This window comes from Anopheles moucheti, chromosome 3, assembly GCF_943734755.1.
Source record: "Anopheles moucheti chromosome 3, idAnoMoucSN_F20_07, whole genome shotgun sequence".
Taxonomy (NCBI): Eukaryota; Metazoa; Arthropoda; class Insecta; order Diptera; family Culicidae; genus Anopheles; species Anopheles moucheti.
The window spans coordinates 54,782,674-54,799,316 of record NC_069141.1 but is presented as its reverse complement, the minus strand read 5'-3'; the positions used below and the strand labels follow the sequence as shown (position 1 = coordinate 54,799,316).

The following is a 16,643-nucleotide window of genomic DNA, read 5'->3' as shown; positions in this document are numbered from 1 at the left end:
AGAAACAGATTTTTCAGAACTGTAAATTTATACATTTTTTAAACTATTTCTTATTTATTTTAAAATTATCATCATTAAGTGGGATGAAACTGTGTGCTGCGATACAGTGACCACCCCCTTAGCTCGTAGTTTTATTTACCACCTTCAGCGATCTCACATCTACTAGCAAACGATCGACACCATCAGCTGTGTTGATGAAGAGTGCGCTGTTATTGTGCGCTAGAGTTGCGATAGCGTTTAGAGCGATACTTTTATTCGTCGCTTGATAGTGCAGCTACAATGTGGAGCCGTGGCCGAATCGTGAGCCTAATGCGAACGGTGTCTAGTGGCAGGTATGTAGAAAAAGAGTTACATTTTAACCGAAAGCTATCAGAGTAATACCTTCTCCTACAGCTGCACCTGTCCTGCACATTCGCGACCAATTGCCGTCAACCAGCAGTCCCCATCAGCCGGGAATGATACCGCGTTCGAGGTCTGTGTGTGTGTGTGATAATTCCTGTACACTTGGTCATGATAACGAACGCAATTTCTTCTTCTACCCTTTGCTAGATGTCCTCCTCGACGATCCGATACGGACCGGGGGTAACGCGCGAGCTGGGACATGATTTGCAAAACCTGAACGCCAAACATGTTTGCGTCGTAAGCGATCGGAATGTGCTACAGTTGGGTTCGGTGAAGGCGGGACTCGATTCGTTGACCCGTGCCGGCATTCAGACCGTGCTGTTCGACCAGGTACGAGTGGAACCAACCAATGAAAGCCTGCAGACGGTGATCGATTTCGCGCGATCACACCAGTTCGATGCGTTCGTAGCAATCGGTGGCGGTTCCGTGATCGATACCTGCAAGGTAGCTAATCTGTACAGTGCCGATCGTGATGCCGAATTTCTCGACTATGTGAATGCCCCGATCGGACGGGCAAAGGAGGTAACCGTACGGCTGAAACCGCTCATCGCGGTACCGACCACCGCTGGGACGGGTTCGGAAACGACCGGTGTAGCGATCTTTGACCATAAACCACTGCACGCAAAGACGGGAATTTCCAGCAAAGCTCTTCGGCCCATTCTAGGGCTGGTCGATCCACTGCACACCCTATCGCAGCCGGAAAAGGTGGCCGCCTACTGCGGGTTTGATGTGTTCTGTCACGCGCTGGAAAGTTTCACCGCCATTCCGTACACGGAACGGGGTCCGGCACCGACTAACCCGAAACTACGACCACCGTACCAGGGCAGCAACCCTATATCGGACGTATGGGCCCGGTTTGCGCTACAGACGATCAGTAAACACTTCCGCCGTGCCGTGTTTCATGCGGATGATCTTGAGGCACGGTCGCAGATGCATTTGGCATCAACCATGGCGGGCGTTGGGTTTGGCAATGCGGGTGTACATTTGTGCCATGGTTTGTCCTACCCGATTGCCGGCTTGGTGAAGGAATTCATCCCGCAAGGTTACACTGGCAACCATCCAATCATTCCACACGGTCTGTCGGTAGTGATGACGGCCCCGGCCGTATTTCGGTTTACGGGAGCAAGCTGCCCAGATAGGCATTTGGAGGCGGCCAGCATACTTGGGGCAGATATATCCAAGGTTTGCCCTGCTTTGCCTTTGCTATTTTGATCAAAATAATAATACCTCTTTTCGTTTCGCAGAGTCACCGTAAGGATGCGGGAGCCATTCTTGCCGACATCGTACGCCGGTACATGCACGAGCTCAACATCGAAAATGGCCTCTCAGCACTCGGTTTCAATTACGCCGATATTCCAGCGCTCGTCAAAGGAACGCTCCCGCAGGAACGTATTACAAAACTAGCTCCTCGCGGCCAATCGGAGGAGGATCTTGCCGGTTTGTTCGAACAGTCGCTTACCGTATACTAGCGGAAGCGGAAGTTGAAGGTCGTCGTCGACGGAAGAAACGGTGTCACGAGTTCATATTTCTTACACCCAACTTGCTGAGGCAAAAAAAAACTGGTTCGTTTGATGGTGGGTACGGTTTCACGCACGACACCGTGAATGATTTCTGCGTACCGAGCATGATGGCTAATGCCGGCTAATGTTTACGTGAAGTAACGCTCGCGTCATACCCTACGCGGGTAATGATGATACATACAGCTAGCTAATGATCGCACATTTCTTCACCTCTGGGCTTTGAGGAGTATGAGATGCTGTTGTTTACTTAAGGATGCTCTAGGTGGTTTGAAAGATTTACACTTTTACCTCTCGGGGTAGCGCACTACAAGCGGTTCTCGTTCTCATTGCTTTTTTCTCACACATGGGGTTCTACGCAGGTACCTCGTCATAACAACGAGTTTCTGCAACCGCCAACGCCGTTTGGGCGGCAGACAGACAGCTATATCGGGACAAATGAAGACAGCCAAAACATGAGCCATCTTACGAGCGGTTCGGTACACTATGCGCAACAAAAATCACGTGCAGGAAATTAATATGGCAAATGTATTAAATTTTATAGCAAAGTAATATGGATTGGTGTAAAGCATTCTGTCGTACAATATATATAACATGGACAGAGTTTAGCGTGAAATTTCACAATAAGACAGGCAGAGGCCTGTCGGAAAGCCCGTGCCATTCTCTCACCACTACCCAGACATATGCAGTGAGTGATTTATAGCACTTTTTCAATTTTTTTTTAAATATATGAAACAAGACTTCTTCAAAGCTAATTAACGGTGAAAGAAAGTATTGAAGCAATTAGAATTTCCAATCCAAAATGAAACAGGCAACCGACAGTGAAAACAATGCCCCGTTGGGTGTACCTTTCTACCTGTTCGGTACAGGTATCTGGCTTTCAGTGCCATAGATCCGGGCGAGACGGATTTGACACCTCTGGCCAACAGTCGCCCGGGTAACACAACCAAACCTCGCCAGTAATGAAACACATCTTATCACGTTCGTTTGTGTGTGCTGTACCTTCTCGCCACCATCAACAGTATTACACAGATAATCCTGCTCATCATCCTTCGGGTGCTACTGATAAGCTTACAGCCCAAGGAGGAGATCACAACTGGCTCATCGACGTACATGCTACACGAGATCATGCGCTTACGCACTCCGCATGCATAACCGTCAACACGGGGAGCATGACTTTGAATTGGTTCGTTACTGATTCAGTCTCGGTTGGAAGTGCGTCCGGTGCGGTCACACAAAACCCTACGAAACGGCGGTGGTGGTGTACATATTCTCGCGCGTTGGAATCGGGTCCCATCGAGAAGCGCATGTCTAACCGTCTGGTTCGGTACAATGCTAACTGGATGTTTAATTAACATCAATTCGTGAATGGTGGACGTGATTTACCACGTAACAACAAGTGGAGCAAACAATAGCGAACCTCGTCAGCGCGACCTGAAACCGCCGAATGCCTGCCAGAGTTTCGTTCCTTTCCGTCTTCCAAAAACTCCGATAAGACTGTCAAAATCAACAGGTTGATACACTGCGTCGGAAACCATATCGTAGTGTTAAATCGTAAAGATATGCTCCGGACCTTAAAGGGTGGTAGCTGGTATGCAGCATTTTCGGCAAGGTGCTTTATCGTGACTGCCTAAAACGGTCTGGAACGGGGGGAACAAAAAGAAACGAAACAGTGTGAGTAATTAGAAGTGACAAATGATGAGATACCCAGTATCGGGCGGGTGGCTACGATAAGATGCATCGGAACTTTGGGGTGAAACTGGTGAAGATTTTTCTTCTTTAGTCAAGCACAACCAAACAGCGAGTGTGGAAAGTTCTGGAAGAATATCTTACTAGGTGCGCTAGGGTACTATTTAAAGCCGAAAGCCTTCACAGTAAAACTCATCTCCGACGGAATGTATTTGCAGCATGAAGTGTACTGCGCACTCGTCTAAGCGACGCAGTTTTGAAAAATAACGACTGTTGATGTTTGATAAAGATTGTAAAAGTGCTTGTGTATTTATAATCGCATCCGCGCGAACATTGGTTCGAGTGTTTCCGTGCGCATCATCTTCGCTTCAAGAGGTACGAGATGCTTCATTTGTTGAGTGATAAGAAATGTCTCAGTGGGGTATAACCTGGTATAGTCAGGGAAAAGATCCTTCAGTTCAAGGAGAAGCAATTTGTGATGCTTTGCAAGAAAACTTGACATTCAAAGTGTTCTGGTGCTAGTTTCCGCCTGTTTCGAGAGCGAACCTTAAAGTCGCCTTGTTCTTAAGCCCGTTAAGCCCCATTATCTAACGCTCGGTAATGGATGATCGATTAATGCCACAGCTTATCTCACTGATAATAAACGAACCCGTGTGGTGTGCATGTGTTGTTCCATCATCTCGTACTGCTTGTTACCCACTAAAACATCACTTCAAAAAAGGTTTTTCCTCAATTATTTATACACCATCAGCCCGTTACACCACTAAAAACGGTTGACAGCGCCTTGTCATGCGTCAACGTACGATCGTCAGAATTCGTAGTACACTCGGTGCATGGTGAGGAGCCACACTCATGTTGCCTATTCCACCAATGCGCTACATCCGATCGTCGCATCATCGTGATTGATATACGGCCGATCTGTCGATCATAATTTTGCTACACTTTACCGACCAAGGTTAGTTCGCGGTGGACGCAGCAGTTAGGGTGTGTATGCACTGGATGAGAGTATTATCACGTCTCGCCCGAAACAAAACAATAGCATACCGTGATGAGCCGCGGTCGTCACTCATATCTCGTGAGACGCTGTTCCGCCAACGCAAACAATCGACTCACGTATTTGACTCAATTAAGCGAAATTAAATCAATTAACCGACTTTTCGCTTCTCCACCCGGGGAGTCTCACTGTTACGAAGATGCTCCCCTCTTTTTTTTTTGGGGGGGGGGGGGGGGGGGGGGAAGGAAGTTGGGAGAGTGCTACATCGACGAGAAATTTTCCAGTTTACGCATGTGGCCGTGATGTGGGGCAGCAAATATTGATCTTCTGACGTCTCAGACTCTCGAGTGGATTGATGGAGAGTTCACGCTGAATAGGCGTTCGGAGGGAACAAAAAACAGATCGTACAGTTTTTCTCGACCTTCGAACACCGCGCACGAACAAGATCTAGCTGGGAATCTCAAACCAGTCAAACCAGTCAATGTCCACACTTTGGCTAACCGATCGACCCAGACACTAATTGGCAGCCGGACGTGTTATTTGGAAGTTTGTAATATTTATTGTGTTTTTGAACCGTTTGCCATAGCGCTACGTTCGTCGACAGCCAATTGACGTTTCCGGTGCATTTAACAGGATCGCGAATGTATAGAATCACGCTGCCGCTCGTACGTGCCGCCCGCCCCACGGTAGTGTTTGTCTTTTTCGAAGTGTTACGTTACGTTACGCTTCATTGCACAAAATGCACGCCATCGAGCAATAGAGTGTAGAAAGCACGTGCGACAGAAGGGACAGATTTGCATAGATGCATTTGAGCGGTAAAGTTTGAACATATGTTTGATGTCATTCGGTGCTAATTAGTTGTCTGACCCGGGTTTGGAATGACTTAATTAGTTCGCGGTAATCTGAGCGATGCACTCGATGGATATATTATATGTGGTGCATCCGGTAGTGATACTTGAGTGCGTTCACATGCGAGGTAATTGCACTGATAGTAACAATCAAATCGTATCAGAAATGTAAACAGAATGCCGCGCTGATGACCTGTTTTTTTTGCGAGTGCCCAGGCCCATAGCCTTTCCTAAGAGTTAAACAAGCGTGCTAATTATAGCACTTTAGTGCTGCAATTTAAACTACGTCAGTGGAATAAAGCTCATCATGCGCACTCCCAAATAATATTGTGTCATTCTCCGAACAACGACTGCACATCGGGCTACGGACAACCGCAATGGAGTCCCCTGGTGGCGCACGCGAATCAACAGTCAATAAACACTCAATAAAGGCCGTACACGCGTGTATCGTACCGTGCATGAAAGTGAAACGCCCAATTGTGTGCTAGTGTCGCCTAATTGTGTGTGACCTCATTAAATTAGATTAAAACGATGCGAATCCATCCCGTCCTACTACCTTTTAAGGGATTTGTGACGAAACCCCATTGCCATTACCCCAAAACATGCAATAGACCAGTTTTTGACTGCGTTTCGATCGAATCGATTGTTTGATGCGGCTGATTGACGGTACAATTCACCATCGGAACTCAACAATCCAGAACGCCGGCAATTGGGACGGTGATAACCACACCCACAATGTCGATCAGTCGTCGGTATCTGGGACGAGCAGCTGTAACTAGAAGGGAAATAGTTGTGAGATTGTGCTATTTACAGTGTGATCGTAGCGTTTGAGAGATTCAAGTTGTAAACCAAGTGCCAAGATCAGTGCAAAGAATGAAACCTAACTGTTATCCCTAGTGTTTTGGTAAATAAGTGTAACGATTGTAGTAGCTGCGAGCAACAGATTAGTTACTGTAGTTCGTGATTCACAAAGCTTATCATTCGCGCGACTTTTGTAGTGATCTTTTGCTAATAAATAATACACTCAAGATCACACAATCAGTACGAGGAACAGCACACTACTAATCCAGAATGCATTAGTCATCTAATTAAGAAGCACAAAGCATGATTTTGCAACCTTTTTGTAAATGCTGCGATAACCTGGTGTGTAATAGAGTTACCATCGATGTAACAATTGACCGATGATCGTCTCAGTGGCCTCCCTGTCTAACGGAACCCCTATTTAAACAGCTTTTGTTTTTGCCCTCTTTCATAGGGGTTTGTACAGCTTTACAGCTACGCCACACAAAACATGCCTCGGTACGCAAGCAGACAAACTGGCGTATCATCCGTCGCCACGCAAACCCTGACCCTGACGGCCATCTTTATGCTCAGCTATGCAAACGGCTTCGCAACGTTACCGACGGAATTGGATCGACCCCAGCGCTGCCTGCTCGAGCGGACGTACAAAATGGTCGGCTACAATTGTGCGAATTTAAATCTGAAGGAAATTCCACAATCGCTCAAGTCCAGCCTGGAGGTGAGTAATTTGCAGCCGGTGGAGAGCGTAGATGGAGTCTAGTGCCGGTGCGTGTATAATTCCGGTCAATTGTTGATCCTTTATAGAAGGTCAATTGGATTGGTCCGTAGTGCCCCGTAATAAGAACAGAGCGCCTCAGAACCCTCAGAACAGCAGCAGTACGACCACACACGCGGTAGTGGATATGAAATCTGCTAGAATAGTTTTCAGTATTTTAGTTTATTTTTTTGTTAGAAAAGCTTCAACAATCCACTGAGCATCTGCATTCCAGTGGCCGTATTTCCCACAGGAAAAACAATCCTCAAGGCTACTCCGTTTAGCGTAGTATTTCGTTTCGAGATCATCGTAAACATTCTAACAAACTTCGCCGGGGGAATCGTGATCCGGCAACACATCCGGCATCATCGAGAGTTAAAATAAATCGATTTCCCTCTTTTTGCTGCCCCGGTGAATGCTCGTAAATTTGACCAATATTGATGTTATACTTGTACCACACGAATTCTAACATGCTACACTCTCGTCCGTTCGTTACATTCGGTATCAACTTTTTAACTCAGTTCTTCGATATCGCGCCGGTGCTGGAGATCGGCCCACCATAACCAGAACAGACTAACAAACCAATTTAAATCAATTAACCCAATAGGCGTGGTGTGGTGCGAGCTCGCGATCAAGAAAAGTGCGAGTGAGATCTTTTCTTCGTGCAACCACTTGATGCATGGTTTGTTAGTCCCTGGCTAGTAAAAGATGCTGGTTACGGGGGTTCATTCCGTGTCGTATCATTCGTTTCACGATTTTACTAATGTTGGCACCGCGTCACGTCGCCCTTCATTTCAGATATTCGATCTCAGCTTCAATCGGATCCGAGATTTAAATGAACAATCTTTTGCCCGCTACGGTGCGACCAAGTATCTGTATCTGTTTGAGAACATGATCCAAAACATTGAGGAAAATACATTCAGCTCGCTCACAAACCTAGAGGTAGGTCGGTTATAAAAGAGTGTCGCTCTCCTACGGAAAGATTGTTTACATTACGACTCATTATCCATTTGGCAGGCCATCGATCTTTCGTATAACGCGTTGAAAAGTATACCGCTGGAATTGTTCCAACTACCCGTCCTGCGTAACCTCTACGTCAGCCACAATGCACTGTACGAGGTGGACACGGCATTAGTAAACCTCGAAAAGCCCATCAAAGCACCGCTACAGGTACTCGGTCTGGCCGACTGTCGATTACAGCGAATGCCGAACTTTGGTGTCCTTCCGGACCTGTGGCAACTGAACATCTCGTCCAACCCGATGAAAGAGCTCACGCTGGCCCAGTTTTCGCCCATGTGCAACCTGAAATCGGTCGAACTCAACAACACACAGATTCCCATCTGCGCTTGCCAGGTGCTAACGGCAGAGCTGGTTCTTCGGCGTACCAAAATCATGTATCCGCCATTATACTGCATTCCGCTTACATCGTCAGGTGAGTTACGGTTCCGATAGTAATGAATGGGTTCAAACGGAAATAAAAACTTACTTACCCAACGCTATCATTTCCACTTACAGAGCAAAACCTCTGCAACGCCGAAGCGGGACTAGAGATCGATGCGGGACAGGTAGCCGATTACCATCAGTGTATGGAGATCCGAAATTCCCGGCAGCTTGACACGGAAGCTAAATCGACATGGATGAAGATATCGGCAGCGGTGGCCGGCTGTATCGTACTGTTCGCCATCACACTCTTCTGTTTGCATCGGCGCAACGCAAAAAAGCTGAAAGCGAAACGAAATCCAAAGAAAGTACCATTGAAAAACATTAATCGGGTGATGGTGCCACAAACGGGTGCGCAGGAAGAAGCACCTACGGAACATGCCAAGTGTGATAAACTGTTGAGCGAGTGTGATTAGTGGCGCGCCCTTTCTTCAAAATCCATTTCATAAGACTAACAGCAAGCAACCGCAAAAAATTAGTTGATAAGATACACTGTACATAGTCGTTATGTATTATTTTAGAAACAAATTGTACACCAATTTAACGATACACGTTGCCATGAAATAACTTAAGATTTTGCTTAGGTACCGTTAGTAGTAAGGCGTTAAAAATCTACATTTACACTGCACATAGCCAAAACCGTAACACCGTATAATCGCGACCGGAGTAGAATAAAACCAAAACGTGCCAAAACACTCACTTTTACTAGTTTTAATTATGTACATCCGATAAGTTTGATTGTTCACTGCAAAATTCCGGTGAAACGGTTGTAAACACATGCGGAGCCCTACAACAGTGCGCTTCAATTCAAGTTGTCTTTGTTGATGACCGCAAGCAACCCTATGTGCTCCGATGATTGTCAACAAACAACTCATCAACGCAATATTCTGCACTACACCCCGTGAAACGCAACGAAAACGTAGGGCGGTGTGGAATTTCACCACAATAAACAGTGAAAATGGCCAACATATCAATGCAGGACATCGAAGCAGTGGATGACTACTGGGGGCCAACGTTTCGCACCATCCTGGAGGGAAATTCCCAGGACCAGATCTCCGAGCAGCTGGATTCACGTATCCGTTCGCACGATAAGGACATCGAGCGTATCTGCAGTCTGTACTATCAAGGATTTATCGATTCAATCCGTGAACTGCTCCTGGTGAAATCGCAGGCACAAGGCCTTAACCAGGAAGTGCTGACACTGAATGATGGTCTGGGGAAGGCATCGGCCGGTGTGATCGCTAAGGGCAACGAGTTGGTAAAGGCACGCAAGGTCGAGGGCAACATAGCGGGCGCCATCGAGGGGCTATCGAGCTGTCTACCGGTACTGGAATGCTACAGCAAGCTGTTGAAGCAGGTGCGCGAAAAGCGTTACTATCCTGCGTTGAAAACGCTCGAAGTGTTAGAAAGCGAATACCTGCCGAAGGTGGCCGGCTACCGATTTTCCCAGCAAATGCGCGACACGATACCGAAGCTGAAGGAAAACATTAAAAAATCATCGGAGGAAGACTTTCGCGAATTTCTGGAAAACATACGCAAGTTTTCACCAAAGATCGGCGAGATCGCAATGAAGCACACGAAGGAGCTACAGAAGCGCGATCTGGAGACGATCATCGCCGAGTACAAGGCGCTGGCAGAGCAAGGTGGACCGATCAGCTCGGACTTTGGTGACGACGATGAGGACGTTAATGCGCAAGATCTGATCGATTTTTCTCCCATTTATCGCTGTCTGCACATCTACACGGTGCTAAACGATAAGGAGTACTTTGAGAAGGACTATCGCAAGCAGCGTCGGGATCAGGCGAAGCTTGTGCTACAAGCACCGCAAACCATGCACGATAATTTGGAAGCGTACAAGACGTACATTTACTCGATCGTAGGATTCTTTGTGGTGGAGGATCACGTCATGAACACAGGGGGCGATATCGTGACACAAACGTACCTTGACGATCTGTGGTCTTCTTCACTATCGCGCGCGGTCAATGTGCTCAGCATGTCGTCGTCCTCCTGTACCGATCCGAACGTACTGTTGCGCATCAAGAATCTGATTATGTTGAGCATCACGACGCTCAAAAACTATGGCTACACCGTGACGCAGCTGTGGGATCTGTTGCTCGAAATGCGCGATCACTACAACGAGGTGTTGCTGCAACGTTGGGTGAACGAATTTCGCGACATTCTTGACAAGAGTGATTTCCTGCCCTTAGAGGCACACAACCAGGAAGAGTACGATGCGGTGCTGGAACGATTCCCGTTCCATTCGGAGCAGCTGGAAACACAACCCTTCCCGAAGAAGTTTCCTTTTTCACGAATGGTTCCCGAGGTCTACCACCAGGCGATGGAGTTCATGTACGCGTGTATGAAGTTTTCCGAGGAACTAACGCTATCACCGAACGAGATTGCTGCGATGGTTCGCAAGGCGGCCAATCTGCTGCTAACGCGCAGTTTCAGCGGCTGCTTGTCGGCCGTTTTTCGCAGCCCGAGTTTGGCGCTGATGCAAGTCATCCAGATCATCATAGATACGCAGTATCTGGAGAAGGCAGGCCCGTTCCTCGATTCGTTCGTGTGCAAAATGACCGGTACGGTACAGAGCGTCACCCAGACACCTTCGGCAATGTTTCATGTCGCACGCTCGGAAGCGGAACAGCAGGTATCGACCAAGCTGTGCTGCAAGCTAGATGAATTCTTCGAGGAACTTGAAAACTACGACTGGGTACTTCCGGAATCGTACGGTCACGCATCGCCTTTCGTGACGGACATGGTGGCCTTCCTGCAGAGCACATTCCAAAGCTTTTCCTACATCCTGCCCGGGGTGGCACAGGCCGCCTGTAAGAAGGCTTGCGAACACATCGCAACGACCATTTCGAAGCTAATTCTTTCGGAAGACATACGACAAATATCGGGCGGTGCGCTCGACCAGATCAATCTCGATCTGATGCAGTTCGAGCTGTTTGCGTCGTCCGATCCGGTGCCCGGTTTGCGCGAGGGCGATCTTTCCAAATACTTCGCCGAAATTCGCCAACTGTTGGATCTGCTCATCTCGGAGGATTGGAGTGCGTATCTGCATGATTTCGGCAAAGACGAGAACCGATACTCGCTGGTACACCCATCAACGATCATAGTGGTGTTGGAAAAATTGCGGGAAGCGGACAAAAAATCGATGCTGTCGCTGATGAAATCCAAATCGGAGCGTGATAAGAAGAAGCTGCTGGAGACGGTGTTGCGGCAGTTGAAGCAACTGGCTGAGAGACAAAACTGAATCACATCCCCGGAAGTGGCCTTTTTGCGTTGGAGGTCGTATTTAGAATGTTGTTTTAAGTTTAAAATTAAACATTGTACACTAATCTTCGCTGCGATACTAATGAACTAAATTTTTGAACAAAGCATACATACTCCCCATATACTTCTATATTAATAAAGCGTTAAGTTATTTAATCAATGGTAAATTATTGAGTTTTATTGATAATCTCCGTGAATCTTCGCCTTTCTGACCAGCTTTCTGTCCTGCTTGTATCCTTGCCAAGTTGTTCAGTGCATGGTTGCTGCCTTTAAATCTCACCTCCAACGGGTTTTAGATCTCGATCCCTTCTTTCGTGGACATGGACAACCTTTTAACCGTTCTATCGTGACAGTAAATAGGGATTGCTTTCGATGAAAAACGGAAACACCATTTTTAAACGCGATACAATTCAGAACACAGTTCACGCGTTCCATTTTATTTCATTTCATCGCGTCGCATGACAGAAACACTATCAGCAAAAAGGGAAAAGGGTTTCTAATAGCCGTACCGTAGCCGTATTCCATCTACATTCAGCGTAGCATCGGGTTTGCTCCAACTATCGGATACATTTCCGGACCCTTTTGCGAGTTGGCAGGTTCTATGCGGTACGCATCGATTCAACAGATGCAAAAGCTCAACCTACTGTACACTGCTTGCGCCTGTTTCCTTGCTACTATCCACCTCCATCGAGTTCTTTCTACCGTTCTTTCGTTCCCGCTGCTGTCGATCGGACGCTTTCTTCGTTAGCTTATGTCGGCGCTCTTTCACACCCTCGCCCGACTCAGCGGCCGCCCCTGCCGACGCCGAGGCCGAAACATTGTCCGAGGGACGATCGGAATCGCTTCGGCCACGATCGTCCTCACTTTTGCCCGTTCCGCCCGACACTATCCTCTTGCGGGGCTGATATATTACAATCGATGGACGATCCTTATTCCGAATTTTCCGTGCTTCACGCAATTCTTTCTGCTTTTCGGACAGCTTGACCTTTGTCCCCGATGCTGAACCATCGGGCGACGGTGACTTTTTGCCGTTGTCCGTCAGCGAAACTTTCGCCATCTTTTCAGCCAGCTTCTGATCGACGGGAACGTTCGTCACCGTGGACGTGTGTCCGGCCAGCATAATTGTCGTTTTCTCCTTCGGTATGAACGGTGGTACGTTGGCGGTGAGTATGCTTTTCTTCACTTCCATCACCTTTTCGGCGGCCGGCGGACGAGCGTCTTTGGCGGAATTTGGATCGTTGTTGGTGTCCTGCTCAGCGAATCGTGTTTCAGCACGAGCACGCGTTTCTTTGCGTCGTTCGCTGTACTTCTTTACCTCCTTTTTACTACAACCATCGTTCGAGGGCGCACTTATGTTGGCTTTGGACGTGGACGCTTGCTCGCCGTTTCCACCCGAAGCGCCGTTCGGTGCTTTTTCCTTCTTCGATTTATCATTTCGCTCTCCTTTCTGTGCCTGTTGCTGGTTCTGCTCTCTGAATCGGGGCTCATCCCGGATTGGTTTTTCTTTCGACTTCTTGCCAACCTTATCGCGCTCTTGTTGCTTTCTGCCGGTTGCATTTTTATCGCCATCCAATTTTCCTGCTTCCAGCAACACTTTCGTATCCTCGCCCTTCTTATCTCGATTACGCTCCTTATCCTTCTTATTCTTCGACTTTTTATCCTTGTTGTCATCCTTAAACTTTCCTTCCGGTCCACCACCTTTGGCGGTGAAATTTCCGCCTGGTTTTGATGCATTTTGCGCCGGATTTGACGGACGTGACAAAACCGTCCTTTCAATAATTTCAGAAATCACTTCTTCACGGATGACGTCCGGCATCGCTTTGGCTATCTGCGTCTTTCGCATGTGCCTTTCCTCTTCGCGCATTCGGCGTTTTTCCTCCTGCTTTCGTCGCTTTTCGTCGCGCTTCTCTTGCTTCCTTTGTGCGATGAACTCAAGCAAAGGTGTTGTCGTGGTTTTCTCCTCTGAAATGTGCAAGCATACAAAAGCGCATAAGCGTGCGTTTGTGGGACAATGTAAGGGCACTGCCGTCCTGCAGACTTACCTTGCTCTATCTTAAAGCTGAACTCTTGCGTTCCCCGCCCGTGCAACGCTTCCTGCTCTTCCGCTGCTAAGGTTTCTTGAAACGCAAGGAAGTGTGTGTCGGTTTCGATCGTGTTACATTTGGGATCCTTACGGCGAGATCGAGTTTTGGACAGTTTCTGAAATGGCGCATACTCCACCACGGCCTGATGTTCCATACCCTTGGCGTCGACAAACGTATACCCATCGTAACTATCGGTAAACCGGAAGACGTCCTCCGGATTGGTAAAGTTAATGTACGCCCGGCAGGATGCATTATGTCCCAGTGTCCAGTCGGGCCCAACAAAGTAAAACTCGTCATTGTTCGGCAGCTTCCCATCCGTCGATATCTGTTCGCAGAACACCGCTTCCGTCATTGTCGGTGGCAGGCGGCGAATGACCACCCGGGTCATGGGTTGTGGGCTATCTTTCTTGTTCTTTTTGTTGCGCTTATTCGAACCACCCGACTTGCCGGCCTTATCCTTCTTATCCTTGCGTGATTGTTTGTCCGGTTTAACGCGACCTCCACCGCCGGATACGGTGGCGCGTGTTGCGGTGGACTTGGACTTATCCATCTGTCCGGCCGCAGCAGTACACTCACGGCCGATGACCGCCAGGGCTGTTACGATATCCGCGAACCGTACCAGCCGAGAAATCGGTTTGTTGCTTTCAGTTTTTCCCGCACACGTATTCGCATCGAGGCTTTTGAGGCTGCAAAAATGAAAGATCGACGACGATGCGTTTGTTTTCGTTTGCTGACAGCGCGCAAATGTCAGTACGTCAACGTCATCAGTCAACCCCGTTTACGCAGCTGTCAAACCGACCAAAACATTCAGCTCGTGCAATAACTTTTCCATCTTTCGCAAATACCGCGTTTACCAAAAGCCGGTATTTATAGTGCAAGTGATACTATTACACAATGGCACACTTGCTGCGATTCGCTAGTCAACGGTCTGTGTGTGGGGCTTTAATACAACCGATTCGAATTGGATCCTGGAGCAGATACAGTTCCGAAGGATTGACACCCCCATACACCCCCAGTACAGCAGTATCTTCCGAAGAAAACGCATCCGTTGAAGCTAACCAAAAAGTTGGCGGATTTGCAAAAGCTTACAAAAAACACAGCGAAGCGCTCAATCCGGAACTTCCCAACGAACCGCCAAAGACGTTCGCCGCCTTGCTGAGACACTCAAAGTTTGTTGATGTAAGTACAAGAATCTTTTGGTTTTTTGGTAAATGTTAGTCTAATTTTCTTTTCATTCGATTGACTCTTTAAGCTTGGCGACCCGGATGGAAAGGTTGTAACTGGAAAAATATTTCATATAGTCGAAAATGACCTTTACATAGATTTTGGCTGGAAGTTTCATTGCGTTTGCACACGCCCCACCAAGAATGGCGAGTAAGGAAACATCAGTTTGTAAATAGATTACTTTTATCTCAATTTGCAAACCCTATCTTTCAGAGATTACGTGAGAGGTGCCCGAGTACGGCTACGAGTTAAAGATCTCGAACTGTCCACGCGCTTTTTAGGATCGAACAAAGATCTTACCCTGCTGGAAGCTGACTGTCAGCTGCTAGGATTGATTTCTTCTCCCGCTACACGATCACAGCAAACACGAAACACATAGTTGATCAAGCAAAGCAGCACAGTCATCAATGAAGTATATAAGGCGTAGCAAATATTATAATCCAAAACCACAAACCCCAGAGCTGTATTTGCATTTCAAGATGACTGCCGTTACATTTTGCTTTTCCGCATCATAAATTCCATTACCGCATTCATCGATTCTTCGGTCTGGTAACGATCCATTAGTGCCTCCGTTTCGCGATCATTTGCTTCGTGGAGTTTATCACGCTGGAAACGATTGATCAGCATCTTGCCAGCTTTAATTGATCCGATCGGCAGCTTGCCGTACTCCAGTATCTGAGGCCATAGTTTGCTGTCAATTTCGTCACGTTTCAGCACATTTGCGACGACATTAAACTGCAATGCCTCTTGGGCAGACATACGGTGGTTCAGGAGGAGCATTTCTGATGCCTTGCTTCGACCCATCAGCAATGGGAACGTGTACGACGAGCATCCTTCAGCGCAAAGACCCAGCTTTGTGAACGGCGTGTAGAAGTAGGCCGTGTCCGCCATATACACAACATCGCTCAAAAGTGCAGTGGTTGCCGCAATTCCAATTGCCGGCCCATTGATGATAGCAATCAACAACTTGTCGAACGAAATAAAAGCACGTACCATGTCCCGCAAAATAGCATTTCCACGAGCAAGCTTTTCTTCGACCGAACCTTCGTCGGACACCGCCGATACCATATCGTTGCCCGAGCTGTAGTAATCTCCGATACCGGTTAATACAACCACATTAATACCGTCATCTTTGTTCGCAGAGTTGAGCGTATCGGCCAGGTCTTGGTACGCCTGTTTGTTAAGAGCATTCTTTTTGCGCGGATTGTTGATGGTTACGCGTAGAACGGTTCCGAAACGTTCCAGTTTCAGATGCACCGGCTGTGTTGCGCTGGCCATGTTCACTTCACGTTTGAGAAGCTGTTCTGTAATCGTTTACGATTCGTGGTGTTGTCGTACTGAAGAGGTAAAACCACAATTCACGCTGATAACAGCGAAGAAACGATAACGACCTGTTGACTTTATGAGGGCGCTGGAGGATGGTCTGCAATGGGCAAGGGTCAAACACGTTTGTTTTGCAGAAAGAATGGTATTGCAATCATATGCTGAACTACTATGAATAAGAAGGGATGAGAAGGGACGTTGGCGAACTATGCGATAATTATGCCGCGAACAAAATATTAATCAAAAACGTTGTAATGGAATGAAAAAGAAATTTACATTACGCGGAAA

The 16,643-nt window shown here is 47.5% G+C and overlaps 6 protein-coding genes across 7 annotated transcripts; 4 read left to right on the top strand and 2 right to left on the bottom strand.

Annotated features, from left to right (window-relative positions):
* The first annotated feature begins 241 nt into the window (after window positions 1–241).
* LOC128301980 (probable hydroxyacid-oxoacid transhydrogenase, mitochondrial) lies at window positions 242–2,589 on the top strand. The gene is made up of 4 exons (XM_053038675.1): window positions 242–332; window positions 394–472; window positions 550–1,584; window positions 1,647–2,589. Exons 1-4 carry the CDS (start codon window positions 280–282, stop codon window positions 1,869–1,871), a joined length of 1,392 nt encoding a protein of 463 aa, XP_052894635.1. The 5' UTR covers window positions 242–279; the 3' UTR covers window positions 1,872–2,589.
* A 290-nt stretch (window positions 2,590–2,879) lies between these two features.
* LOC128301982 (chaoptin-like) lies at window positions 2,880–9,127 on the top strand. 2 transcript variants are annotated; one of them, XM_053038677.1, is made up of 5 exons: window positions 2,880–3,593; window positions 6,706–6,969; window positions 7,804–7,947; window positions 8,023–8,437; window positions 8,521–9,127. In XM_053038677.1, exons 2-5 carry the CDS (start codon window positions 6,742–6,744, stop codon window positions 8,859–8,861), a joined length of 1,128 nt encoding a protein of 375 aa, XP_052894637.1. In that variant the 5' UTR covers window positions 2,880–3,593; window positions 6,706–6,741; the 3' UTR covers window positions 8,862–9,127. The 2 variants fall into 2 exon arrangements, with proteins under 2 accessions (XP_052894637.1, XP_052894636.1); XM_053038676.1 differs by lacking the exon at window positions 2,880–3,593 and adding an exon at window positions 5,029–5,578.
* A 258-nt stretch (window positions 9,128–9,385) lies between these two features.
* Window positions 9,386–11,863, top strand: LOC128303338 (exocyst complex component 6). The gene has a single exon (XM_053040264.1). It carries the CDS (start codon window positions 9,404–9,406, stop codon window positions 11,702–11,704), a length of 2,301 nt encoding a protein of 766 aa, XP_052896224.1. The 5' UTR covers window positions 9,386–9,403; the 3' UTR covers window positions 11,705–11,863.
* Window positions 11,864–11,943: 80 nt separating this feature from the next.
* LOC128301872 (regulator of nonsense transcripts 3B) lies at window positions 11,944–14,518 on the bottom strand. Its single transcript, XM_053038532.1, has 2 exons — window positions 13,767–14,518; window positions 11,944–13,686 (listed from the first exon to the last, which is right to left on the bottom strand). Exons 1-2 carry the CDS (start codon window positions 14,356–14,358, stop codon window positions 12,365–12,367), a joined length of 1,914 nt encoding a protein of 637 aa, XP_052894492.1. The 5' UTR covers window positions 14,359–14,518; the 3' UTR covers window positions 11,944–12,364.
* Window positions 14,519–14,614: 96 nt separating this feature from the next.
* On the top strand, window positions 14,615–15,492 carry LOC128302113 (28S ribosomal protein S28, mitochondrial). Its single transcript, XM_053038850.1, has 3 exons — window positions 14,615–14,987; window positions 15,061–15,182; window positions 15,246–15,492. The coding sequence occupies exons 1-3, from the start codon at window positions 14,703–14,705 to the stop codon at window positions 15,409–15,411; spliced, it is 573 nt and encodes a 190-aa protein (XP_052894810.1). The 5' UTR covers window positions 14,615–14,702; the 3' UTR covers window positions 15,412–15,492.
* On the bottom strand, window positions 15,466–16,572 carry LOC128302112 (enoyl-CoA delta isomerase 2). The gene has a single exon (XM_053038849.1). It carries the CDS (start codon window positions 16,308–16,310, stop codon window positions 15,522–15,524), a length of 789 nt encoding a protein of 262 aa, XP_052894809.1. The 5' UTR covers window positions 16,311–16,572; the 3' UTR covers window positions 15,466–15,521.
* Window positions 16,573–16,643: the final 71 nt, after the last annotated feature.

Excerpts from the sequence above, each read along its gene's own strand:
- LOC128301980 (XM_053038675.1), top strand. The coding sequence starts at position 280 with ATGTGGAGCCGTGGCCGAATCGTGAGCCTAATGCGAACGGTGTCTAGT. Across the intron at positions 333-393 it reads CGAACGGTGTCTAGTGGCAG|CTGCACCTGTCCTGCACATT; the intron begins GTATGTAGAAAA and ends CTTCTCCTACAG. Across the intron at positions 1,585-1,646 it reads TTGGGGCAGATATATCCAAG|AGTCACCGTAAGGATGCGGG; the intron begins GTTTGCCCTGCT and ends TTCGTTTCGCAG.
- LOC128301982 (XM_053038677.1), top strand. The coding sequence starts at position 6,742 with ATGCCTCGGTACGCAAGCAGACAAACTGGCGTATCATCCGTCGCCACG. Across the intron at positions 6,970-7,803 it reads CGCTCAAGTCCAGCCTGGAG|ATATTCGATCTCAGCTTCAA; the intron begins GTGAGTAATTTG and ends CCTTCATTTCAG. Across the intron at positions 7,948-8,022 it reads GCTCGCTCACAAACCTAGAG|GCCATCGATCTTTCGTATAA; the intron begins GTAGGTCGGTTA and ends TCCATTTGGCAG.
- LOC128303338 (XM_053040264.1), top strand. The coding sequence starts at position 9,404 with ATGGCCAACATATCAATGCAGGACATCGAAGCAGTGGATGACTACTGG.
- LOC128301872 (XM_053038532.1), bottom strand. The coding sequence starts at position 14,358 with ATGGATAAGTCCAAGTCCACCGCAACACGCGCCACCGTATCCGGCGGT. Across the intron at positions 13,687-13,766 it reads CAGCTTTAAGATAGAGCAAG|AGGAGAAAACCACGACAACA; the intron begins GTAAGTCTGCAG and ends TGCACATTTCAG.
- LOC128302113 (XM_053038850.1), top strand. The coding sequence starts at position 14,703 with ATGGCACACTTGCTGCGATTCGCTAGTCAACGGTCTGTGTGTGGGGCT. Across the intron at positions 14,988-15,060 it reads GACACTCAAAGTTTGTTGAT|CTTGGCGACCCGGATGGAAA; the intron begins GTAAGTACAAGA and ends TGACTCTTTAAG. Across the intron at positions 15,183-15,245 it reads CGCCCCACCAAGAATGGCGA|AGATTACGTGAGAGGTGCCC; the intron begins GTAAGGAAACAT and ends CCTATCTTTCAG.
- LOC128302112 (XM_053038849.1), bottom strand. The coding sequence starts at position 16,310 with ATGGCCAGCGCAACACAGCCGGTGCATCTGAAACTGGAACGTTTCGGA.